The following is a 27,110-nucleotide window of genomic DNA, read 5'->3' as shown; positions in this document are numbered from 1 at the left end:
TTTTGAAGCACATGCGGGCAATTTTTGACCTTGTTTTAGCCCGTTTCCACTCATTTGCTCAGAGGCTAATGCAGCATCTTATTCAGGCATTCAATGTAACAAAATCCTGTGAGTTCATGTCAGGAAGGGCTGCTCTGTTGTTTGCATAAGCTGAGCTGAGTGGAAGTAGATCAAACATTTGCTTGCCTTTGAGGAATCTTGGTTTTAGTCAAACTAGTTTAGTATGCGGTTAAATCTACTTTTTTATTATCGTATTATCATTGTACCTGCTGCTTCTGAACTGGGCTGGATCAGGAGAGCACTGCAAAAAATTCATCACCCATCTCCTCTTTCTCCCCCTCCCTTTGCCTCTCTGAATCAGGGACCTCCCATTCTCCATCTCACTCTCCCTGAATCTGTTCCCTCCCTCTCTCCACCCAGTTTCTCCTTGACAGTGAGTCCTGTAAAGCAGACTACAAATAGCAACTGCTGACGCATTTTCTCATACCCGCTGTTGCCTGCAAAAAAGTTAAACGGAGGCAATTTGCTCTTCTTTTCCTGCATGTGTTTTTTTCCCCTTCACACTATACGCTCTCTTTTTGTCTTTTGCTGCTGTCTGTTTTTCCTCAACGGAGTACTAAAGACTTTAGCATCTCTTCGTTTTTACCACCAGCTGTGAAATCCTTCTGCAGCTCTGAACACTGCACCACCAGGAGGTAGCCTTGTCAGACGGATGGATTATTTAACTCCAAACCTGAGCCTTATTTTTGGATATGAATGTGTCGGTGTCAGCTCTGGGACAATAGTACCTGTGCGGGGATTTTGGTTGTAGGTCAGGGCAGAAGTTCACAGTTGATTAACTCAAAGGGATTTGGCTAAACATTACAAATGAGTTTTTTTTTTTGTTTTTTAAGTAAACGTCCTTCCAAACACATAGAAATGTTTTTTTTTCTTTTAGTTCAGAGGTGATTAAAGGCTTTAAAAATATAGAAAACCTTTTAGAGGGCGTGAAGCAGTTTGACTGAGCCTTGTTCTTTATGTGTTCTGGCCTTTTGTAACCTCTGGGTTGCTGTTTGTATGTTGTAGCAGAGGTATCATAGCAGGCATATCTTGTAAGCATTGAAATAGACATTAGAAAGCTTCCATGTTCAGCTGGGACAGACTGAGTGGAGCCTTAGTTCTGATGTGTTGAAACAAGAATCCCAGTGGCTCCGGCGGGACTGCCCTTATGAGTGAAACTGGGAGTGTCCCGGTCTCTGGATGACTTGTGATATCTGTGCTGAATCACGACCTGGGGGTGAATGAGCTTTGTCGTTGCTCCCTCCGTCACCTTCCTCGTTGCTGCAGCATTGACCCAGCGTCAGTAAAGACTTGAGACTCCATCCCTGGACTGCTGTCTCTCCCGCATATGTAGCTTCTAATGTTCCTCCGCTACTGTGATAGCAAGAGTCCAAGCTCAGATTGAAGCCTCTCTTCAGCCAGCAGAGCATCGTGATGGAGTACCTTGGATATAAGCTGTCAGTGGCTCACTCTCACGTGTCAGAGTGGGTTGGAAATGTCCGTCGCTCCCTTCACGGGTCGTTTAACTTTCTGTCCATCTCGGTGGAGAGGGGAGGAAGAGAAGACAATGAAGTGGAAGGCTTTAAGAGGACTAACTACTTACGCTCCCTAGCATCCCACAGCAGGGAGTCCATCCGCAGGTTTTCTTTGCGCAGCCAGCAGCACTTGTCCTTACGTAGACGAGCAGCGCCCAACACCCCCAGTGATGTAAGACGCTATTCACATTTAGCAGGTGTAACCTGCATTTAGCAGCACATTTATGGTACAGACAGACACATATCTTTTAAAGCTTCTTTATGATGCATTAGTTGCATGTTTAGAAGTCTGAACATCTGCCAGACTCAAATAAAGTTTAAGTTATTTTGTAGTAATGTCCATGTGTTGGTGGTAATAGCTGCTGTTTTATTAGGCATGTGGCCCAGAGTTAAACATGCTGCTTCTTCTGTCTTTACATGCTTCCATCATATTTCTCTCTTACTTTACTGTTACTCCAGAATGTGTAACTGATATGTTACTCCATGGAGTCTATGAAGTCTGACAATCATTTCAAACTTTAGTTTTTCTGTTGAGCTACATATACACTGGGAACACTTGATACGAATTCAGGAAGAAGTCAAGTTTGGCCCATTGTGTTCACATTAGACAAGCAGGGAGAGGATTTTTGCTGCTGTTTACTAGTGCATGTCTGCCACCTACAGTTGGAAGAGGCTTGGTGCAGAATGTCTAAGCGGTTTCAGGGGTTGACATAGCCCAGAAATTTGCACTGGCCCACAGGGCCAGTAGTTTTTGAAACTTACTGGCCCTGCCTGAAAGTTACTGGCCCGACACCGCGCATAGCGGGACCCGCCGCTTCGCAGGTGCTTGCAACTTTAGGGGGGTCCGGGGGCATGCCCCCCCGGAAACTATTAATATGGTGCAATTTGGTGCATTCTGGTGACATCACTTATTTCTACACTTTTCAATGACTGAAAATAGACCATATCAAACTTAAATCTGCTCTAGTCTGTTTCAGATGTTTTGAAGAGAGCACTGCAGTGTAGTAGGTAACACTAGTTCAGAAGTTTTCATGGTGCTTTTAACGGCAAATATCGCAATAAATCATAAATCTTAAATGTGTTAAAACAATCTAATGGCAGCTTGAACCATTTAACGAATCAAATAAATCCCTTAATGCATTTGACCAATCGGATGGACGCCTTCACATTGTTGACCAATCAGATGGAGCCCTGTTATGTTAGATGTTTGTAACCTATGTCAACGAGGGTCATTTGGAGTATAATTTTTAAACTGGGAATGGTTATTTGGTTATTTTGCTGTTTGTTTATATGGGAGCTGGTTTAGCTCGTGCTGGTTTGCGGCGCCTTCCGTCCATGAAACCAGGGTTCGACTCCGGGCTGCTCCCTGTTCCCTTCTCTACCTCTGAGCCGGTCCCGAGCCCGGTTTGAGAAGGTTGCGTCAGGAAGGGCATCCGGCATAAAACATTGCCAAATTTACCATGCAACTTGTTCGCTGTGGCGACCCCTGATGGGAGAAGCCGAAAGTGGAAGAAGAATGCTGTTTGTTTATATACCGCAAATTATATCGTTATCGCAATTTTAATCTCTGATATCGCATATCGCGAGTTTTCCTCATATTGTGCAGGTCTAACTGAGATCATTCAGCTAACTAGAAATACTTACTGCTTACAGTGTTGTAAAGAAAAACAAAATTAAGTAGTTTAACATTCTACTGCATTTGAGTCTGAGATTCAGGTATTTGGAGTTGCCTTTGATTCTTTGACATTCAGCTTAAAGCTTAGTGGATACAGTTTCATCTTCAATGCATTCATTAAATATCTTGCTGTCCATACTACTAATTATACCCACTACTCCATCCAACATATTCCTATCTATTCCTGCCATGTCTTCCACATCTCTGACATGCTTCAGTCTCTCTTCAGTGACGGTGTCGGATTTATAATCAAATGTAATAATAACCCACTGGCTTGTGCCTTAGTTGTTGCTGTTTAACATTGTTTTGTATTGAATTGTTACATTCAATAAAGTTTGAAAAAAAAAGTAGTGAGCGCGTGCCGCGTGGTGCTCGGCAGTGAAAGCCGCGCGCGCGCAGGCGGGAGAGGAGAAGTGATCAAAGGTTTCCCATAGAAACCCTTGAAGTCTGAACACAGGACTAGCAGAAAAACTACATTATGAAGACGAGGTAAATCTACACGTTTTCGCAAAATTTACTTTATTGAAAAAGGTGAAGAATATATAAACCGTTAGATATTTTAGTGGCCCGAGCGGACAAGTGAAAAGTAAAGTCTTGTGGTCCGCACTGCTCGAAAAACAGGACCGGGCCAGCGGACAAATGGCTATGTCGAGCCCTGGGTTTAAATCTTACGATTTGGGCACAATATGGAAACGGTTCGGTTCATTGCTAGCGTCCTTTTAATGGCAGATATAGATTACCATCACTTCAGAAGAGTGGCCTTGGTTTATGTTTATTTGAAAAACAAACGCAGACATTGTCAGGCTTGTCACAGTGTCTGGGTTCACAAGATACGGTTAACCAAATCCCTACATCACTACCAAACCCGAGTCTCTGAGTTTTTCAAAGTTCGACCTGGTTTAACTTGTAGTGCGTGTTCAATGGTCTCTTATACATAGAGCCCCAAAACATTGTAAAAATTTGCTTAGCTATGTGTAAACATGAGGCTTTTAAAGACAGAATCCCAAAATGCAAGTTTCTGCAATAGATTTTTCATTGGAAGTGGCTGCTTGAACATGGACAGTTCAGAACATTCTAGTTGTTTTTTTGTTTTCATTCAAGTGTCAAACATTTGCTGGTTTTAGGTCACGTTGAAGGTTGTAGACATACATTTGCTTAAAAAATAGGAAAATAGCTCCTAATTTTTTTCAGTAGTTTTAACTCTTAAATTGCGTTTCTATAGATTTTTTTAAATTCCTTGCTGGTCATTCTTCAGGATTAATGCACACGTCATTCTGATTAAGGATCAATTTGTGGTTATTCATTTGTAACAAATAAAATGAAGATGTCTGACCATTGTTCTGTGACAGAGATGGCACCTGTTTGGATTGGTCCCTCTACAGTATCCTGTGTCATTTTGTTTACTTCTGTCATTAGAAATTGGTGAAGTGTGATGATTATTGAAATATGATCTATATTCAGCTTCATTTTGCCTTTATTATGACCTTTAGGCTTTTTGATGGTCATACAAACTGTAGAAGTCTCTTATAGGAATTTATACATTGCAGAGAAACTGCTTTGCACAAATACCTGTTTCTTCAAGTGCAGCACACCTCATGAGTCAAAATTTTTATGAGTGAGAGGTGTTGTCACTGCCTAGGGGTTATGTCTTAGGCAAAGTCCGAATTCCCACCCTAACCCCTAACTACTAAAAAACAATAAAGTGCGGCACTATGTAGTGCCCTGAATTTTAAAAGCAATTCGCACCCCATGCTCACTACTTTTTTTCTTTTTCTTTCAAACGGCGGATAGATAGATAGATAGATAGATAGATAGATGACTTTATTAATCCCACAATGGGGAAATTTCATTTCTGTGGCAGCAACACGACATTCAGAAATAATCTATATAATATAACATCAATAAAGGACATCACAAGTGACATTTATATTAGATAATTAAAAATATTACTAAAATTATTATGAAAAATTATTATCAAAAATGAGATTCTTATTAAATAAAGAAATAAATATTAAATAAATACAGCTGCAAAAGTGTAAAAAACATGCGGTCTGCAAAACATGTAAAATGTAAAAAAACATTACAAATTTTTTCAAAATACAGAAATAACTAATGAAGTTCACACCAAAAACAAAAACAAACAACTGTTCAGGAACAAAAAACAATTTAAAATTGAAAAACAACAACTACAACAAAAGTAAATGAATCAATTACTAAACAGAAAAACACCCCTGGGACTGTGGAGTGTCACTTTGACACGGTGTTGTACAGTCTGATGGCTGTGGGGAGGAATGACCTGCGGTAGCGCTCCTTCTTACACTGAGGGTGCAACAGTCTTGTGCTGAAGGAGCTGGTCAGCGCCTCTACAGTTTGGTGCAGGGGGTGGGAGGGGTTATCCATGATGGATGTCAGCTTAGCTAACATCCTCCTGTCCGCCACCTCCTCGATGGACTCAAGTGTGCAGCCCAGGACAGACCCGGCCCTCCTAACCAGTTTGTTAAGCCTCTTCAAGTCTCAGCCTGCACTGCCCCCCGCCCAGCACACAATTCCATAAAGGACCACTGAGGCCACCACAGTGTCGTAAAAGGTCCTCAGCAGCTGTCTGCACACGCCAAAGGACCTCAGTCTCCTCAGCAGGTGAAGGCGACTCTGGCCCCTCCTGTACAGAGCATCCGTGTTGTTGGACCAGTCCAGTCTGTTGTTCAGGTGAACACCCAGATATTTAAATGTGTCCACGACCTCAATGTCTGAACCCTGGATGTTCACCGGTGACTGTGATGGTGAGGACCTCTTGAAGTCCAGGATCAGCTCCTTTGTCTTGCTGGTGTTAAGCAGCAGCTGGTTAACTTCACACCAGCTAACAAAGTCAGTGATGACCCCCCTGTACTCCTGCTCATCCCCCCCTGATACACAGCCCACAATGGCACTGTCGTCTGAGAACTTCTGCAGATGACAGTGGTGGGAGTCGTAGGTGAAGTCTGATGTGTACAGGGTAAACAGGAATGGGGAGAGCAAAGTCCCTTGAGGTGCCCCATGCTGCAGACCACCACATCAGACACACAGTCACACAGCCTCACAAACTGTGGCCTGTCTGTGAGGTAGTTGATGGTCCAAGCAACCAGATGTTGGTCCACACCTGCTACCTCCAGCTTCCTCCTCAGCAGTGATGGCTGAATTGTGTTGAAAGCACTGGAGAAATCAAAAAACATGACTCTCACAGTGCTCCCAGGGGCCTCCAGGTGAGACAGGGCCCGATGCTGCAGGTAGATGATGGCGTCATCCACCCCGATGCCTGGTCGATATGCAAACTGCAGCAGGTCCAGTGCCGAGCTCACCTGAGTGCGGAGATGGCTGAGGATGATCCTCTCCATAGCCTTCATCAGGTGGGGAGTCAAGGCGACAGGTCTGAAGTGGTTCGGTTCCGTAGGACGAGGTACCTTTGGAACCGGAACCAGGCAGGAAGTCCTCCAGAGGACTGGTACCTTCTGCAGTCTGAGGCTCATATTTAATATGAACAGCATCACCACACAGAGCTGGTCTGCACACTCCCTGAGGAGCCTATGAGGAGGAGGATATGACGTCATCAATTTAACGTAGTTAAAATCTAATTGATATGAGTGTTTTGCGACAATTATTTATGAGTCTACTGTCTTCTGAAGATAAATATGTTGATGATTTATTAAAACAATACATTTAAATACATTTTTTTGTGGCAAAAATTGTTCCGACACAATGCATTGTGGTCTACATTCGCCGATATAGTGAGCATCAATGTACACTGGTTTTTCGCAGAGACTTCTGGGAACTTTCTAGGGCTTTTGATTTTGGAATTGTAAATTCGGACAGCACTACAAAATGGCGAACACACTATGTAGTGCATAATAAAGGGGTTAGGGTGAGAATTCGGACATAGCCATAGTTTAAGATAACGGCTGTTATTCTGTTTCTTTTAGAAGCAGCATCAGAGTATAAATGGCGGTAGAGGTCAGTTTGTCAGACACATACCAATAAGTCTTTATACAGATGAGAGGCTTTGGCATCTTTCATTTACATATTAGTGTCATTAGCAGGTATTTCAAAAAATGCTGTTTTATTTATTAACTGGACATTATTTACTCAACTGAAGAAAATGTATTTACACTCTGTTACTTACTGTAACCGTTAGTGACTGTAAATGATGGAAACATTTAAGAAAGGGGTCAGCAACCTTTATCACTCAAAGAGCCAATTGGATCAGTTTCCCACAGAAATGAAAGCACAGGGAGCCGCAACACTGGGGTTTTCGAAAAAATCGTTTCACCAAAATATCGCGATAATTCATTTGGCAATACTTGTATTGCTTCCAAATGCTGTCAGGATGTTTATTTAATTATGTGCCCCGTACGAGATTACCACTGACTGTGTTTTTAGAAGAACTTTCCATCCTATAACTGACCCTGGTCGGCGTTCACGCTGCTCTCTTCTTCCTGCCCACTCACACTACCTGACGGTGTTAAAGGCACCACAACAATCTGAGAACATGGTAGGTATTTTACAATCCACAGAGAGCCGTAACACAAGGATGAAAGAGCCGCAGGTTGCTGACCCCTGATCTAAGACATGTATGTGAAGGCACTTGTAGCTCTATGACATAAGTGGATTTAAAGGTTATATGTACTGTCAAGCTAAACTAGACTGAGCCCATTCATTCTGATCATGCAGTTAAACTAAAAGGAATAATCTATCAGGAAGAAGCATAAATGACCTGAAAATGCATTAATTACTAGAACATGATGAGAAATGGCAGTTAAGACAAACAGCTGCTCTTTCTGCAATTTAGGCTAGATGTTATGATCACTGAGGATAGCTGCTTGCATTTGGAAAACACCTCTGCATCAGGTTCAGTTCACCGTGAGAAAAACTTTTAAGACAAGTCAGGATTTGACATTCTTCATCTCTGTTGTGTGTGCAGTGTTTGCTTGTTAACTTTTGTGTTAGCTTTTTGTGTGCTCTGCTGTTCTCTACATAGCCGAATCTGTATTTCAGTGTGCTCAGACATGGAACTTGGATTTTCATCTGCTAGCATGAGATCAAACTCATAGAAGCAGTGCGTACGGAGAATGTTCGCACTGATGGGTTATGGTTAATGGGTTACACTTAATTTTTTCCATCCCACCCATCCCAGAGTCGGTCCACAGATTTGGACAGATGAGTACAAAGTGTGATGACACACTGCAAGTACAATTTACAGCTGTTAAGAGACATCACCTTTATTAGAAGGTAACATCAGGTTTGCTCATTTTTTTTTAAAATACAAAAGTATTTAAAGAGAAAGATTTATAGTTTACCGCTGTCTGTTCACAAATAATAACCCTGAAAGGAACCCGCCGACTGCATTGAAAACCAGGTTTCTGCCACAACCGCTATGTGCATGCAAACGCATGTATTATGTGTCCACAGTAGTTGCTCACTCCGTTGTAGTCCCTGATGTAACCGCTTTTTTTAGGCGCTAGACCAGAGCTTTGCTTTTTCAGCTCACCATCTGCAGACTGCTGTTGTTGGTTAATGTGCAGCAAACAGTCCGTTATCAAGGAGAATTTTCCACACGCTTGTTCCTGCTCCTTCCTTCAACGCCTTCTGTCCTTTGTCCTTCCTTTTATCCACCCTTTGTGTTATTTCCCTTTGACACACCCTTCATATCCAGATGATGTTAGCTTTTGCCAACGATATTGAAAGTTTTCTTTATGGTAATTGTTTTTATACGTTTGTGATGAATTATGAATCCTAAAAACCTTAAGAATCATCATAACGTTATAATTTAGAAATGATCGTGTAGCATGAAACAAATTATGTTGGATTATAAACCCTCATTATATCCATCATTCAGTTCCTGCACTGCAGTGCCTTTCTTCAGCATGTTGAAGCAAAGGCCTTGTTGCAGCCTTCGCAGATCAGGTAAAAGTTTGGCTGCTCTAAACAATTACACAGGCCTGGAATTTTTATAGGCAGAAATTTGTGAGACCTGGTTTGGCAGCTGTGTTAGCAACCTACATCAACATGTAGCAGATGGGTGGATGACATGATAAAACGCTCATATTAATTAGATTTTGACTTTGTGATATCGATGACGTCATATCCGCTGTTTAAAAAATAAAATAAAAGTAGTGAGCATGGTGTCCGAATTGCTTTTAAAATTCAAGGCACAACATAGTGCTGCACTACAGTACAGACCAAAAGTTTGGACACACCTTCCCATTCATTTGAATGAGAAGGTTTGTCCAAACTGTACTGTATATAGTTTTTTAGTAGCTAGGGGTAGCTAAGGAGTTGGGACACAACATATGTTTGCAGCCTGAAATGTGGCAAAAGGGGGAAAGGTTCAAGGGGGCCGAATACTTTCGCAAGGCACTGTATCACCAGCTAAGGGCTCACTGTCAACCAGAGTCAGGTGTATTAAATGTTACAGATGTCCCCTTAAGCGACTTCTGGTGACAGGATCTTCTACTGTGGTTCTCCCTGCCCATATAGGCCAGGGTTATCAGTTCATGTGCAGGCCATCCCTCCTGAGAGCTGTTTGGTTTTTAGACAATATATCCTCTACACCAGCCTCATTATAAGAGGCAAGGTTCAGTAAACTGCAAACACGCTCACCCTTCCGCCTCTCTTTGTACCCACTCTACTCATGTCTCTATTAACTCATCCATTACCCTTCTTGCCACCACTGACATCCTGCTGCTCCATCATCATTACTCCTGACACCTCACTAACAACAACCTTCACATCCTCATCTGTAGCCTGTATCTAACCTACACTTGTTCAGGATTTGGAGAATTTTTTTTAGTTCCTTCATTTGTCTCTGTCTTTACTCTAGCATCTTACAAGTTCTCTCCCCGACTGTTTTTTATGGTAAAAGGCCTTTTTAAGGGCCAAAATACAGTCAGGACCATAAATATTTGGACAGAGACACATTTTTTCTACACTGTACATTACTACAGTGAATTTTAAATAAAACAACTCAGATGCCATTGAAGTGCAGACTTTTAGCTTTTATTCCATGGGTTGAACAAAAAGATTGCATACAAATGTGAAAAACTAAAGCATTTTTTAAACACAATCCCTTCATTTCATGGGCTCGTAAGTAATTGGACAATTGACTTCCATGCTATTGCATGGGCAAGTGTGGGCAATTCCCTTGTGATGTCATCATGAGTGGAGCAGATAAAAGGGCTGGAGTTGATTAGAAGACTCGTGCTTGCATTTTGAAGATTTTGCTGTGAACAGACTACATGCAGTCAAAGGAGCTCATGCAGGTGAAAGGAGCCATCATTAAGCTGAGAAAACAGAAAAAAACCATGCGAGAAATTGCTGCAGTATTAGAAGTGGCAAAATCAACAGTGTGGTCCATCCTGAGAAAGAAAGAAAGCACTAGTGAACTCTGCATCGCAAAAAAACCCTGGACGTCCACAGAAGACAACAGTGGTGGATGATGGCAGAATCATTTCCATGGTGAAGAGGAACCCATTCACAACAGCCATCCAAGTGAACAACACTCTCCAGGAGGTAGGCGTATCAATATCCAAGTCTACCATAAAAAGAAGACTGCATGTAAGTAGATACAGAGGGTACACTGCAAGATGCAAACCACTCATAAGCCTCAAGAATAGGAAGGCTAGATTGGACTTTGCCAAAAAGCCTCTAAAAAAGCCAGCACAGTTCTGGTAAAACATTCTTTGGACAGATGAAACCAAAATCAACCTCTACCAGAATGATGGCAGGAGAAAAGCATGGAGAAGGCGTGGAGAAGCTCATGATCCAAAGCACACTACATCATCAGTAAAACACTGAAGGCAGTGTGATGGCCTGGGCGTGCATGGCTGCTAGTGGCACTGGTACACTAGTGTTTATTGATGACGTGACACAGGACAGATGCAACCGAATGAATTCTGAGCTGTTCAGAGACATACCATCTGCGCAGATCCAGGTGAATGCAGCCAAACTGATTGGGCGGCGTTTCATAATACAGATGGACAACAACCCAAAACATACAGCCAAAGCAACTCAGGAGTTTATTATAGCAAAGAAGTGGCTTATTCTTGAATAGTCAAGTCAGTCACCTGATCTTAACCCATTTGAGCATGCATTTCACTTTTTGAAGACTAAACCTTAGACAGAAAGGCCCACAAACAAACAGCAACTGAAAGCCGCTGCAGTAAAGGCCTGGCAGAGCATCCAGAAGGAGAAAACCCAGAAGGAGAAAACCCCACATCTGGTGATGTCCAGGAGTTCAAGACTTCAGGCTGTCATTGCCAACAAGGGCTTTCAACCAAATATTAGTAATAACCATTTTGTTTTCAGTTATTTCATTTGTCCAATTACTTATGAGCCCATGAAATGAAGGGATTGTGTTTAAAAAATGCTTTAGTTTTTCACATTTGCATGCAATTTTTTTGTTCAGCCCATGGAATAAAAGCTGAAAGTCTGCACTTCAATGGCACCTGAGATGTTTTATTTTTAAATTCACTGTAGTAATGTACAGAAACAAAATTAGACAAATGATTCTCTGTCCAAATATTTATGGTCCTGACTGTATTATACTACACATCATTTTATTTTATTCAGTGGATCATAAATTATTCATTGTCTTATAAATTTTCACTGAAGCAGCTTTCAGCATTAGTTAACTTCCTGTTTCTTCTCTCTCCTTGTTGCAGCAAACACAAAGTGGTGAAGAGGAAAGGAAACAGAAACACTCTGAAACGCCAGTTCGTGAGACTGACAGTCAGTATGGAACCTGGGAGACGGAACTGCGATCCGATGACAGGTAAAAACACACTTCACTGTATGCAGTAATTGTTGTGTCAATGAGGGATCAAACTTTATTGTGTTAAGTGCTTTTACTGGAATTTTATATCTGCAAAATGTATGATCTTTAAGATTTGAATCGTGTTCCAAATCTGTACAAACTTGGGGTGGGTTTTGTTCTCTTCTGGAATAAAAGAAAGTCAAATCCTATTAAAGTGAATGGTTTTAGACAGCATCTTTAGTGTAAATGTATGTATTATTAGTATGAAGAGTAGAATCTTAAAAAGAAGAATAATTTGAAAATCAAAAGCTTGAGCTGACATTTTTCTAAATAAAAGACTCATCAGGTGAGACTTCAAATTCTGACTGTATCTGTTTATCATGGAGTCACTGATTTCTTTCAAATCCCATTTTCAGGGCTCGAGGTATTTTCTAAACACTGTTTTACCAAAGTAAATAAACATATAGGAATTTTTTGTTGCATTTTTTTTGTGTACTAAAATTGTACCTTTTCCAAGGGAGCTTATAGGCATCTTTGCTCCCTGAGATGTTAGTTATCAGTCTGAAATATTTATCTTTTCATGATCAGGAATGGTGTTTTTCCAAAAGTAAACATTCATTTATCTGATAATGATTCATTGGTGTTTTTGTCTAATACATACAAAATTACAGTTACAGTTTACCTGCACAGATTTGATAAATAGTTCCTGCTTTGCTTTGCAATGTCAGGCTTCCCATAAAAAGTTCAGACACCGTTACAGCTCCAAATGCTTTTATAATTGGAACAATCAGGTAGGGGAAGAATTCAGATTCAGCCATAGATGTTAATGAATTTAGATCTTTGTGGCTCTAGGACATTTTTTGTGCCATCCCTCTCAAAAAGTTTGACTCTGCAATGTCAATAGGGCAGCTGTGGTGCAGAGGTGGACCTCTGATCGAAAGATCACAGGTTTGTTTCCCGCCTTGCCCGCTCATGTGTTGAAGTGTCCTTGGGCAAGACACTGAACCCCACATTAATGCTGGTGGTTGTTGGTTGGCAGACGTAGTTGAGTCAAATGAAAACACTACAAAAGCGAGCTACGGGGGAGCAACACTGAATACAAAGCACTGCAAATCTTTTATTGATGGGAAATTAATTAAAGACTGCATGATGAAAAAAGTGGAGAACATTTCCTCTGAGAAGAAGCAGGAGTTCGCTAATGTTTCCCTGGCTTGTAAAGCTGTGGTCTGGAGAATTGAAGACTTTTCTTCAGATATTAAGAGACTGTTGGAGCCAAAAGGAGAACAGTTTTTATTTTTCAGTAGCCTTCGATGAAAACAGACTTTTCCGACTCATTTTGTTTTAGAGGAGTGAACAATTTCTCTGTGACGCTCCTGCAGATGAAGCTCAGTGAGTGTCGCTCCCTCTTGCCAACTTTTACTCTTAACTGGATAAAGGGAGCTTTCAACAGATGTGAACATTTGCTAAGAAAATGCTGAGCTTGTTTGGCTCCACATACTTGTGCAAGAAGACATGTTCTTTCATTAACTTAAACATGAACTGCGTGAGGACAAGAGTAAAGGACTCTCACTTGTGGGACATCTTGCGCATCAAAACCATAGTCTTTGAGCCAGATCTGATCTTTTTGATGCAATTCAGATCTCAGCATCAGCCATTACATTAGAGCAGATAAGTTATTTGTTCAGTCTCTTGTGGTGAATCAATTATGAAATCGCAGTATTTGTCTGTGTGTGATTAAAACTAGTGGTTTGTACTAAAAAAGATAGCTGTGTTAAGTTTTCCTATTCAAACAGTTTAAATGTAGAAATCCACAGTGAGCATTTAATGTGAATAAAATGTAACATTTCATATGAACCCAGATTTATTGTCGATCAATTTTAATTTTCAGACAGACTTTTTCTTTAATTTATTTCTAGTCTTCAAATGGGGAATTCATTTTTATTTTGGTTTAAATGTATGTGTTTGTGTTCTATGTGACAAAGTGAAAATACCACTGCAAGGCTGGATAGCTCAGTTCGCTTTGGGTGTAGTACTGTCACGTAAGAAGCTCTGGGTTTGCTTCCCAAGGTGGACAAGGTCTCAAGACCCTTCACACTGCTGCCTACCTCCCAGGGTCATACAGGATTTTGTCAGGAAGGGCTGACAGGGTGGGTTAACAACTGCATTTGCCTGCGTGCATAACCAATTTAATGAAATAGTTGAAGAATGCAGATGGAATGGTCTCACACAGTTTCACCACACCAAATCTGGCCTCAGCTCCCTTTCCATTCAAACCTTTGGAGGGTCCCACCAAATGGGTCAAAACACGTCCTGCAGTTTGAAATACTACATTTGACCTGTGTAAACAAAGTATACATTTACATTTTAACAATTTTCTCAGGTTCAAATACTTTTTCGCAGCAGTAGCACACAAATAAATCAGTTAAAAAATCATGCAACGTGATTTCCAGATTTTTTTAAAGATTATGTCTCACACTGGACATACACGAAGATAAAAATGTCAGACCCCTTTAAAATATCATAAAACATTTTTTTAAGGTGCTATCAAAAACTGCCCTTGCAAAATTAATTAATTTTTAATTTTTTTATTCTTTGTTGCCTCCTTCTGGTCAAAGTAATCAATTTAAGCACTAATAAGAACAAACAAGAGGGCAGTTTGTATTAAAAAAAAAAAGAAAAGTGCAAAAGTTTTACATAAAATATATAAACTACTTTGTTACAAATTAGGTTTAAAGCTTTTTGCTGCACTGTTGCAGTAATTTGGAAATTCTGACAGTTAAGATTCAGATTCTGAGCTATTTTACTATTTGACCCAAACTGTTTCATGGGTTTAAAAAAATATTTTGTCTTGGCAGCCTGACGTCTATCACTCCTAGTTCAGACAGCTTTCTTAGTCTGTCACAAAGAAAGTCATCTCCACCAACTTCCCTCTGTGATAACGGACTGCTGTCTGACAAAGACACTTTGGATGGCCTTCCTCCCCCCTCTTCATCAGAAACACAGCCTCTCACATTTCCTGAAGTAAGTGTTTTGAGCTGTAGTTCATGTAAAATATGCTTCACTACAAATGGGTTCTTGAACATTTATTTGCTCTACCTTTTTTTGTCTCGACATTTAGGCTCCAACCACTTTGTTGGACAACAGTGCTCTTCGCTCCAAAGCCCAGCTGGGGAAGAAACGGGCACCACGCATGCGGCCCACCAGAGCAGTACGACAGAGCGCTGCACCACCTGCAGCAACCACAGAGGACTGGCTTTATCGGGATTCAACAGGTTTGTCTGACGCTCTGATATTTTATTAATTTTCATCTCGCTGAAAAAAGATTCTTAAGTTTCTATTCTAGAAAATACTTTGTACTTTGTGAAAAATCAAGGAAAAGCTAATTTACAGGTTTGCATGAAAATATATTAAAAAATTAATTTTCGCTTTGTTAAATAATGTTGCGTAAAACTAAGGTTTTACAGTAATTAGATAATGCAGGACTCCTGTCTGTACAATCTTTATTTTAACATCTAACATGTTTATAAACATTTAAAGGATTTACATCCATCAAAGCTTTTAATGCTAAAATGTTTAACATCCCAAAAATATATTCAAGAAAAAACTGCAGGATTTACATGTTGAGAAAGTTGATCATGATAAAAATAGATTTTTCCAACTTTTTTTTCTGGTCTTTTAAAAAAAGATTTTTGTTTGTATTTTCCTTCTTTCTTTATTGCTTAAAATGAAACGTTAAATATAATCTAATAAAATTTGACTTCCTTGTTATTGTATATGATAAATTGGGCATGATATGCAATTCAGGCAATATCTAGAGCTACTTTAAAAAGATTAAGATCAAATAAGGCCTGTATAGAACTATGATAAATCAGACTTTAATGTCAGGATTTATCATGTATATATTAATATACAAGAAAATATAGAACCTTTTTGCACACTAAGCATCTTTTATGAAATTATTTTCGCAGCTCATTTTCCTACCCAGAAGTACCAGCTTTTGCTCCTCTTGGGTGCTGCCCATTTCATGGCATCAACCAAGACATGCTGTCTTGAACATCTGAACTTTTGCTTTTTTGTGTGTGTGTTAGCCTGGGGGCAGTGCTGGCAGCCTTGACACTTCCTGGAAGAGGCTGTTCCCCGCTTTGTGACTGCTGTGGGATTTTTTGTGTGGAATTAAAATTATAATACACTTAAGAGCTAAAAATAATTTTTGATTTTGCATGATATAATCCCTTTAAACAAACATCCAGGCAGTTTCCGGTTTAGAATCTGTCAAAGTGTATCTTTAGTGAACACACCTTTTAGCTATTTTAGAGCACTGACTTCTTCTCATTATCTGATAAGAGGTTGCAACTTTTTAACCAAAAACACTACTCATTTTAGACATTTCTTATCACCTTTTTGTTTTTAGTGTTGCACTGAAAAATTCCCTTTGTTTATGCTTGTTCATCCGGAATAAAGGAATTTCGGTGAGTGAAGTTATAAACCTGCGAATGAAGACATAAACTACCTTATGTGTCTCCTTACAACAGAAGCAAAGCCTGAGAGTCAGGAGACTGAGCTGGAATCTGAGAAGCCCACCAGAGGAGTTGATGTTGGCCTCAGTGTTCCTTCACAGCTACAAAGGGTCGCAGTGTTTCCCGTCTTAGACCCTTCAGCGCTAAAGGTGATGCAGCAGTTCTAGGTCCATGTCTTTCTCTATATCTGTTATTTACCATCAGTCCCAATGCTGTAACTGATGACAGACATTCATAGTGTTTTATTCACTAGAAGAGAATGTGCCATAGTTAAAAAATCAAAGAGTTCTGTCTGGATCTGTTTGGTTGTGCCAGAAACACCATTTTACCTCTTCACCCAACTGTATTCTATTACAATTGCTACCACAAAGGGGCAGGAAGGTCTCTGGGATCTTCAGTTGCCTTTTGCTGGGGTCGGCCCATATCACAAAAAAGACTAATAATATAGGAAGGCTGATGACTGATATAGTAGAGGTTGACTGCAGACTTGTTTTTACATGGAAGCAAGCAAATCTGCCTTGAATCAATCGCAGAAAAGAAACTGGCAGTTTTAGTTTTTATTTCAAAATTGTCGCTTTATAATTTTAGCTATATAATTTTAGAGTACAGTAGTGTATTCATCAAATCATCAGATGCAAACAAATTCTTAACTAATTTCTAAACTAATTTGAATGAATTGTATTTATCTAACTATTGTCAATTTGGAATCTCTGAAAGTGGACTCATAACTGATGAAGTACTTTTTTTATTCTAGCTAAATCACTCCAACAGTTTAAGAGAAAAATGATCTGAACAAAAAACACTTTCAATCTTTTTAATAGTATTTTTAGGTAAGGAATCAAAAAGGAAGTTCTGTCTTTCTGAAGAGCTGTTCTTTCACATGAGATCCAATGCTTTAGTTTTTCACATTTGTATGCAATCGTTTTGTTCAACCCATGGAATAAAAGCTGAAAGTCTGCACTTCAGTGGCATCTGAGTTGTTTTATTTAAAATTTACTGTGGAAATGTACAGAAACTAAATCAGAAAAATGTGTCTCTGTCCAAATATTTATGGTCCTCTGACTGTATATTATAGTTTTTCATTGTCAAATAATGGAATCATTTATTTGGCAGATTTTTTTTATCTACCAGTCAAAAAGTCAAAAATTAGGGTTTGGTCACTGGAGTTGTGATTTCAAACATCAAATCACACGCAGTAAAATCTGTCTCAAGGAAGTTGCCATCAAAAACGCTCTGCGGAGCGCATTCTAGTTTTTCTCTTTATGAGATTCTCAAGCTAGCGATAGCTCACAAAACGTGCTGCAATGTTCTAGAAACATTTTACAGCTTGCATTTAGTTGAACTTTGTGTTATAGCCAATTTCCAAAGGTGATTCTAAAATAAAATAGTTTTTGTTAAATATTTTCCACAATTTCTCATTTTTGTTAAAGAAAGTAAAAGCAGTGAGAAAAAATAGATTAAAATCAAAATTTGAATTTGGAAGGAAAAAATCGGAGATTTTATTTTTTGGCCATATCGCCCAGCTCTAGTTTATCCTCACATTTTAAAGAGCAACCATGAAGGGTGTACAGTACAACACAGTACTATGATGTACAGTAGTCGGTCATTTATCACGATATGTGAAATCCATAGTAGTCTTTATTTTTTACACTTATTATAGATATTTTACTGCTGTCAAACTCCTCACAACACATTTTATCAGTCTTTTCTCAGACAGATTTTGACACTTTTCTCTCTTGTTTAAACTCAGAGTCCAAACCTTAATAGAAAAATAAGTTCAGTATTAAAGAATAAAAACAAAGATCTGCTTGCGATAGAAAATATATGTACATTTGGAAAACTGAACACATTCCGTACAGGAGACACAGCATGGAGATTAATTGACGAGATCTGCCAATCAGGACACATTACACAATGAGCTGTAAAAAAAAAACATGCAATAAATATACTGAAAAAAATCTGCGAGACGCTGAAAGGTGAACCATTATATAGCGAAGTACTACCAAACTGAGCTTATTAAAATTTAAAGAAAAAGGTGTACAATTGTTTCTCCATCATGACACGCTGAAAGTTTACCAGCTTTACTAACTTCTTCCTTTTTTGTCATCAGGCTCAATTGAAGAGGAGGAGTGACTCAGACAATCAAACTGATGGACCTGCTCCGTCTCCATCCCAGCCGACCCGCTCTCCCAAGTCTCCATTCCTCCCTCAAGCAACCCGCGTGCTTCCGCCACTTGGCGGGAAAGAAAATGGGTAAGCCAATAACCCAGTAAATTCAGGGGAATTTTGGGGAGTTGTCACACCTAAAGTTTTCCCACTCCTTGTCTCTTCCAGAGAGAAAGACTCCCCCAAGTGGTTGAAAGAGCTAAAATCCAAGAAGCGTTTTAGTCAATATGAAAATGAAAACAATTAAACTAGTAGGTAAAAAGAAATTCAACTCTGCAGCCCTAATTCTTGATAAACAAGCAAATTTAAAGCAAAGTTATTAATGTTTCACCTTTGACATATGTCCTCTTCATTCTCTCCTAAAGGTTGCCTTAACAGATGAATCTTTGATAATCAGAAGCCTTTGACCCAGAGAGTCGGAAGGTTAGATCCACAGCTGCTGATGTGAATATATATATTATAAATATTCTTTGTTAACTTTTTTTTTTTTTTCTTCCATTCTGGGTCAATAAATGTGTATGGTGCCTTTTTGCCAAGTGGAAAAAGAAAACGAACAAGGAGAATAAACATCTTCATGTTTTCGATGCTTGAACCTGTGAAGCTCTGCTTCATTTGGACAGACTTCACACAAACATTTGAACAGGGACCAGGAGACATGACAAAATGTGTTGTACGTCATGAGGTTTTTGGTTTTTTTTGTCAGGCACCTTTTTGGGACGTCTAAGTTGCGGGACCTTTTTACTATACATTTATCATTGCAGCCAGCAAAATATGTGCAAGTACTTTGAATCTGCATCCACATGTTGTGGGATAGTGGTGCAAGTTGTTAACGGAATCCAACCCTTTTTTTTCCTTTTTTTTTTTTTTGGTTGCTATCGGGTATAATTTCATTCATTAATGAACTGTTGGAGAAGAAGCACCTCTAACTTGATTGATCGATAACTAACGAATGTAACGATGTAATATATTTGGTTTTTCACACACTTAGAAATCATTTTTGCAATGAAAAATTACACCTAGAGGCTATTTGCTACATGCTGTGTATATATATATATACACATGTATGTATATATATATATATATATATATATATATATATATATATATATATGTGTGTATATGTATGTCTGATTAGCTTGTAGATAAGAGATGGGACAAACGCACACACTCCAAATCAGCACAAACACTACTTCACTTCTGTCAAAGACAAAAATGATTGTAGCTGCGAGCGTCCAACGAAAGCCATACGGTTGTAGGCTTCACATATTTCTCACTCAGGTTTTGACATTGTCTTTCCCAAATAAAAAGTGCAATTTTGTCTTTTGTTCAAATCTCATATGCATGCACAATCTTCCTAGTTTGGTTGAGCTCCAGTGTCTTACTCTCCTCTGGTGGAAGTTTTCCCACAGCACTGATTAATGAGTCCACTTTGCCGTTTTTAATGCTCCAAACAAACATGAATGTCGGATTTATGGCTTTACCTCCTAATGATGTTTGCCATCAGCCACTCCACTCTACACTTCCTGCTAAGCACTTTTTCACTTGATGCACTACAGCTCTGATGTGTGCCCTCTCTTTTTGAGCCTCTAATAGAAGTGATGGTGTTCATTGAGGCTTCGGAGTGACTGTCCAAGGTTTCTAGATGTATACAGATATTTTTCTTTATCCTGGAGTGTGAGGTTTTTTTTCATATCCTACTTTGGCCCTTTTTATTTGAAAGTAACCATGTATATTGCACTGTTTTTTTGGCCAGTGTCCTCAAATGCAACAAATTCTAAATAAAAGTTTACTTGTACTCGGTTTTGAGTCTGTTATGGTTTTCTTTAAAAAAGTTAAAATACGGGTGTATTTTTCCTTCTCACATGATTCGATACGCATCTCGATACATGGTCCATGAATCAATCCATAAAAGATTAAACTAACTTTTCATCAATACAATACAGTCCAATTCTTTTAATTTAATTAATTTTATATAAATTTATATAGCCCAATATTTACAACAATAGTCATCTCAATGGGCTTACCTAAATGGATACGATCTAGACATTTATTATTCATTTGTCATTTAAAAAGGTTTTTTTTCAGGCACTTCATATTTTAAGCAACAAAAACTGTCTTTGACATAACAGCTTCATTAAAAGTCATTGTAAAGGTAGGTTCTGCTAAACAGTGAGGTAAAAAAAATCAAGAAATTGACTTTAAAGTATTTATATACATTGATTTGAAGGGAAATAAGAATTTAGTCTTCTTCGTGTTATTTTTCTTCGTGGCACCTTTTTAATGTCATGAAACGAAAAAAATCTCCCTCTCTATTTTGGCTCTTTAAAAGAGCCTTTGATCTTTGGAGCAAGGTTGGACATTTGTGATGATGCCACCCCTGGACTTCAGTTGACCCTTCACAGGTCTGGAGTTTGGACTCTGGAACAGCTGTTGACTGGAGACGATGTTGCAAACTTCGGCAACTTGTGTTTTTTCTACAATTCCACAAAATTGCTATAACTTTTGCCATAAAAAATACATGGGGAAGGCTCTTCTGCAAATTCAAACTTTCTGCAATCCTAACGTCTGCATTCGTGCTATTCAAAAAATTCAAACATTCATTTGTTCTGTTTTTTGTGGACTTTTCTGTTGTCACTAAACAATCTTGGAAATATTTATAGTTATCCAAATAACTGAAGTATTTTATAATATCGAATATAATAGAAGTCAATTATAGGAGTCCGCTTTTACTTCACTGTTTTTGAAATGTATCTCCTCCTACAATTTTTCAGGTAAGATGCCATAAAATTTTCAAATGTAGTGGAGGCTTTGGCCTTTGCAAGAATGCTTTTATTTGAGATATTTCAATTAGGTTTTGACTGCAGCCGTTTGAAATTAGGCAATTTTTGGCCGTTCGTTGGATTATAATATTAGTGTGTATTGTGGAATGTTGGCATACCTAGAGCAGGTGACATAATCGCTACAGTGTAGACAGGTTTTAAGGCAAAACGTGTAAGGGTTAATTGCCGGCAAAGTCTGCATTATCAGAAATTAATGCCTGAACCATCTGACTTAAAGCGGAGGATGGTTGCTTCATGGACTTTTAAGAAACATTATAATCCCTAAGCAACTTTTTAGAGATTGCGTTCTCTATTATCCTTTTTCTGCCATTTATAGACAATTTTCTAACTTCTGAATCTTGCGGTTTTTCTTTATGGCTTTTCTGCAATGTAACTTAACTGCAGCATTACAATGGAAAAACCTTTCCTGCAGGTTTACACTCATGGTCTTGAATATTTCTGCAAAGTTTTGTCAAACATCTTCAGCAATTTTTTCAAGTTTCTTGTTTCAATAAACCTCAGTTTCCTACCCGGAAATAAAACTACTCAATCTCTCTTGATTTGTGAGGAATGAACATTTTAATACACTTGAAAGCTCAAAAAATTGATTTTGCATGGTATAGACCCTTTTAAGGAAAAAGATTGTAGACCTCCGCAAGACCGTAATGGGCTGCAAAACTATCAGCAAGAATCTGGAGGTTAATGGGACAATTGTTGGTGTAAAAATGCAAGAATTACAACATGACCAACAATCCAAACTTGATCTCAGAACAGTGAGAAATGGGCATAAAACAACATGGCAGGAGTTAGTTCATCATCTTAAAGCAGCTGGGACCACAGTCACCAAGAAAACCATTATAAATACTTTATATTGCAGTGGTTTAACATTTTACAGTGCCCGCACAGTGCCCGTATATATGAAGGCACGTGTACAGACCTGCCTGAAGTTTGCCAGTGAACACCTTCATGATTTAGAGAGTGATTGGGAGAAGGTACTGTGGTCCTGTGATCCCGAGAACACCATCCCCACCAGGCACAGACAGGGCCCTAGGGGTACTTAAGCATTCATTTTCACAATGGTTTGGATTTAAATCTTTTGAATCACTCAATCAATTAGCTCACATTGGCACTAATAGATGGCATGATTGAATGAAGTATTTCACACTAGTTGGCTTGTATGCATAAGTACGCGTGTGTAAACAATATTTGTATTGTGTACATGTTGACATGTGGACATTATTGCAGCTAACAGGTGTGTTTTTAACATTTGAGTGTGTGTGTGGACAGGCCCCGTCCCTTTGAGATTTGCATCTGAACCTTACCATAATGATTTCAATCATCCAGTAGCCTGTTGCTTTATGCTGCTTCATGGTTTTACCCCCCTCCCCCCTCCTATGATCACCCTCCTATCCCCCTCTCTAACATCCCTCTCTTTTCTTCCCTTCTTTCCTTTTCCGTCCGGTCCAACACAAAACATTTTCAAATACGATTAAAATGAATAAAGTTTGGCCTTGATTACAAAAGGGGTTTATTTCAGACATACCTCTGATTTGTCAGAAGATTCATAACCCCTGTTGTTAAGGTAAAATATGTCCAACACAAGAGGCCTTCAGCTCTCATCTGTTTGCCCAGCTGATAAGCCTGTGTTAGGGGGATAGGATCCAAAAGAGAATTTAGCTGGCTGTGAATCCCAGAACCCCACTTTCTGCACAGGGCTACTTCACCGTGTGGATGGGAAGATGGATGGAGCCTCGTACTGTCAAATCATGTGAAAACCTCCTTCCCTTTGCCAGGAGGCTTAAAATGGGTTGTGCATGGGTCTTCCAATAGGATAAAGACCCAACTCTTACAGCCAAGGCAACCAAGGAATGGTAAAGAACAAACATATAAAGGTCATGAGTGGCCCAGCCAGTCTCTGGACCTAAGTCCAATGGAAAACCTACAGAGAGAGCTGAAACTTGGAGTTGCCAAATGCTAGCTACAAAAAATGATTTAGAAGTCTTTTGCATAGAAGAGTGGACCAAATTCTTCCTGATATGTGCAAAAACCTGCTTTAACAACTGCAAGAAACGTCTTAACTCTGTGCTTGATAATAAGGATTTTGCCGCAAAGTACTGAGAAGTTTTTAATTTCTTACTTCTCTCACTAAAATGCAAAGAAATTCAGACAATTCTTTAAAGTCTATCTTGATTTTCCTGGTGATTTTCAATCTCTCACTGTTAAATATGAACTAACGATTAAGATTGGATTGAGATTGGTGGTAGCTTGGGTGGGGGGTGGGGGTGTCCATGCATTTGTGTGTTTGCGCTGAGCAGGCCTGTTTGCTGATTCCTCTTGGCTCTCTTTCCCTGTGCCCGCACACAGCGCTTGCTGGCAGCTAAGCGGACAGGCAGGGCAGAGTGTGCCAACACAGCTGCCTATTGAGAGGCAGTGTGTCGGACACAATGTGAGCGACAGACTTGCTGTATCAACAGCTCCCCATTTTTTTGCTGTTGTGGCCAGAAATAAACCATAAATACCCTCCCCGTCCCTGCCCTCTAATGGCTCAAACCCACCAAACACCAAGTGGCACTGAAAAAGAAGGGCACTACCACATCTTAGCAGGTAAATCCATGTAAATAGATTTTTGATACATCAAGGGTAGAGAGTTTGCAATGGAGCTACACAACGCTTTAATGTGAATACCTGAATTTCTGAGATTATTGTTTCTTGTTTTTTGTTTGTGAAATAAATTAGGAATATGGTATAAAATCAGAAGGAAAAAATAAACAAAGAAATTACTTTTTTGTCTGTGTTTATATTCCTGATGGATGGTGCTATTTGCTGCCAAAAACAGTGGAGAAGGAGAGAATCAGAAGGATGTCTGAGCAGCAGAGTGCCCCAGAGCAGCTGGCTGTAGGAAAAAGCCAGGGTGGAGCTGGAGCTACATATAAGGTACTTTATTTGCCTCTTACCAGACATAAAAAACTCCACTCCACAAAAATTAGGTGCCTCAATATCCAAAGAAAGGGGATATTGAGACTTAAGTAAGCTGTGATTTTAGTGTTTCTCTATGTGTACCTTTGCCCTCCTTTTGTCTTTACTATCACCATATGTGCAGAAATAAACACCTATTTCCATAAAATAAATTATGTCTGTGAAACAGGTGGTGCTTTTTGAGTTTGAAAACTTCCAGGGCTGCAAGGCAGAGATTTTTGCAGAATGTAAAGGCGTGACGGAGAAGGGGCTGGAGAAGGTCGGCTCTCTGATTGTTGAGTCAGGACCGTAAGTTATACAAAAAGCCTAATATTTTTCTTTGCTGAGGTGCAATGAGGATGAAGTATGATCCTCCTCCCAGATGGGTGGGTTATGATCGGCATGGGTTTACTGGGGAGCAGTTTGTTTTGGAGAAGGGCGAGTACCCACGCTGGGACACCTGGACCAACAGTCAAAGCAGCTACTCCCTCTTGTCTCTAAGGCCTCTCAAAGTGGTGAGTGTCCAAATCTGGCTGAAAAGAGCACACAAAAAACTTATTTTGATCTCATGATGTGAGAAATGTAAAGGATTCTGAGGTTTCCTAATGTCTGGTTCTCTTCTTTTAGGATAGCGCAGAACACAAGCTACACTTGTTTGAGAACCCTAAGTTTACTGGGAGAAAGATGGAGATTGTTGATGATGACGTGCCAAGTTTGTGGGGCCATGGTTTTCAGGACCGTGTAGCTAGTGTCAAATCTCTGAATGGAACGTAAGCGACTTCAGTCATATTATAAATATTTAGATGCTTGTACCCTCACACACACGTGTCACAGTGATAGTTCTCTTTATTTTTCTTTCAGATGGGTTGGCTATATGTACCCTGGCTACAGGGGACAACAGTTCATCTTTGAGCGGGGAGACTTTAAGCACTGGAATGACTGGGAGGCCCCTGCTCCTCAGATCCAATCTGTCCGAAGGGTGCGGGACATGCAGTGGCACAAGAGGGGTTGTTTCATCCTTCCAGACCCTGCTCCTGCCCCTGGCCCGGATCCTGATCCCACCCCAGGACCTCCTGTTCTTCCTGCTTCGGCTGGAACCAGCTGAGCAGGATCCTGACATACCTCCAAGCCCCCTGTTGCCCACAGTTTCTGCCCTCTGCCTACCCAACCATGGCAAACACTGCTTGTGCTCTGTGACCATTGCCATGTTTATTTCAGTGGGGAATAAAAGCTGTTTGATCTGGCCTTTTTTTATTTGGTGGTGTTGTGCTTTCAAAGCGTCAACCTCTGCGATCTGGACGAACTACAGCAAGAGCTACAGATCCTGAGATCTTTGCAGTCTATTTAGCCAACCTCAAGATAACTTCAAAGAGCTTAAAAATTCATCCAGATGGAAGAGGGCATAAGCCTGATATTCTGTTGATCTGCATATCAGTATTGACAATGGTGTCATGCTGTATGTATGCTATGCTATTGAAACACAGTGTACTGTACCCCTCTATACTCATGAATTTACCATTAAATATCATGTTGACAACACCTGCTCAACAGGTATACTTCAGAGTGCAAAGAAAACCAAATGCTTTAAACCAGAATGATAATAGAACATATCTTAAAATGTTTCTAATAGTTTTTTTTAAACAATTTTACAATTTTTCTAGGTTTGTTCTGAACTGAGAGCAAAATAGTTAACATTTCTAGGTACTCTGATTCAACTCTTATAGTTTTAAAGAGGCTGTCTAATCTGATTGGGCACAGTATTTTGGAGATAAATCAATAGGATTGAACCACCTGGATTGGATCCTGATCTGAAATTGTGTATTTCAAGCCATATTTGATCCCGTAGATTAGAAATTGTATTTACAATCCTGCCTTTAATCCGTATTCAAGGATTGAAGAGTATCTCAAAACTTTGGATTGAATCCTGGATCATTTTGATTCTAAAAATTAGGATTATTCTGATCCTAGTTGAGAACAGGATCTGAGGCTGTTCCTGTGTTGGTTTCTCCTTCTAATGACAAAAATAAAAAAAACACATGAACTCCTGCAGATCCAGAGCAAGTCGGTTCACTATGCTTCGTTTTACCACTTTTTTTTTAATAATTGCTTTGAATCATCATTTAATCTCTGCCGGTGTTGCTAGATAGTCATGGTTTTCCATCCCAAAAGTAATCCAAAAACCAACAGACCCAACAAAAAAACACCCAAAATATAAATCAGTAATTAATTAGCAGTAATTTATCATCCATTATGTATTTCTTCCTAATTTGATTTAAAGTCCAACTTTAGCACATTTTGAATATATTACATCAACCATTTTTGCAGTCAGTCAGAGAAAAACATGAACTACTGGAATCCAATTGAACTTTACCGACAACTACTGATACTTTTGCTCAAATATTAAGAACAATCAAAAAAGGTAAGGGAAAACAACCCACAAATAATTAAAGAATAGGAGTTCACCAGGAGTTCTAGTTCAACTTATTAGCCTATCGTGAACAAAAGTCAACTGGAAAGACTACAGGAAAATCCCTTTCTATCCATAGAGACATGTACTCCAACCATCTTCTCCTCTATAAAGACTCCATCTCCAATGCCAAATCTCCATATTACTTCAGCATA

At 39.4% G+C, this 27,110-nt stretch overlaps 2 protein-coding genes across 2 annotated transcripts; both read left to right on the top strand.

Moving 5' to 3' along the window:
• Positions 1–450: 450 nt before the first annotated feature.
• si:ch73-138n13.1 (uncharacterized protein KIAA1671 homolog) lies at positions 451–20,514 on the top strand. Its single transcript, XM_023958670.2, has 8 exons — positions 451–1,746; positions 11,940–12,049; positions 14,887–15,052; positions 15,150–15,303; positions 16,564–16,697; positions 18,659–18,801; positions 18,883–18,969; positions 19,080–20,514. The coding sequence occupies exons 1-7, from the start codon at positions 1,474–1,476 to the stop codon at positions 18,959–18,961; spliced, it is 1,059 nt and encodes a 352-aa protein (XP_023814438.1). The 5' UTR covers positions 451–1,473; the 3' UTR covers positions 18,962–18,969; positions 19,080–20,514.
• Positions 20,515–24,017: 3,503 nt separating this feature from the next.
• LOC101166723 (beta-crystallin B3) lies at positions 24,018–25,732 on the top strand. Its single transcript, XM_004072557.5, has 6 exons — positions 24,018–24,137; positions 24,370–24,467; positions 24,679–24,797; positions 24,871–25,003; positions 25,116–25,258; positions 25,350–25,732. Exons 1-6 carry the CDS (start codon positions 24,074–24,076, stop codon positions 25,591–25,593), a joined length of 801 nt encoding a protein of 266 aa, XP_004072605.2. The 5' UTR covers positions 24,018–24,073; the 3' UTR covers positions 25,594–25,732.
• Positions 25,733–27,110: the final 1,378 nt, after the last annotated feature.

The sequence above is a fragment of the Oryzias latipes genome, chromosome 9 (assembly GCF_053564925.1).
Source record: "Oryzias latipes strain Hd-rR chromosome 9, Olatipes_Hd-rR_3.1".
Classification (NCBI taxonomy): domain Eukaryota; kingdom Metazoa; phylum Chordata; class Actinopteri; order Beloniformes; family Adrianichthyidae; genus Oryzias; species Oryzias latipes.
The sequence above is the reverse complement of the archived record's forward strand: the minus strand, read 5'-3'. Positions and strand labels throughout refer to the sequence as shown.

Coding starts and splice junctions, on each gene's coding strand:
- si:ch73-138n13.1 (XM_023958670.2), top strand. CDS start 1,474: ATGGAGTACCTTGGATATAAGCTGTCAGTGGCTCACTCTCACGTGTCA. Junction 16,698..18,658: donor TAGACCCTTCAGCGCTAAAG/GTGATGCAGCAG, acceptor TTTTGTCATCAG/GCTCAATTGAAGAGGAGGAG. Junction 18,802..18,882: donor CTTGGCGGGAAAGAAAATGG/GTAAGCCAATAA, acceptor TGTCTCTTCCAG/AGAGAAAGACTCCCCCAAGT.
- LOC101166723 (XM_004072557.5), top strand. CDS start 24,074: ATGGCTCAAACCCACCAAACACCAAGTGGCACTGAAAAAGAAGGGCAC. Junction 24,468..24,678: donor GAGCTGGAGCTACATATAAG/GTACTTTATTTG, acceptor TCTGTGAAACAG/GTGGTGCTTTTTGAGTTTGA. Junction 25,259..25,349: donor GTCAAATCTCTGAATGGAAC/GTAAGCGACTTC, acceptor TTTTTCTTTCAG/ATGGGTTGGCTATATGTACC.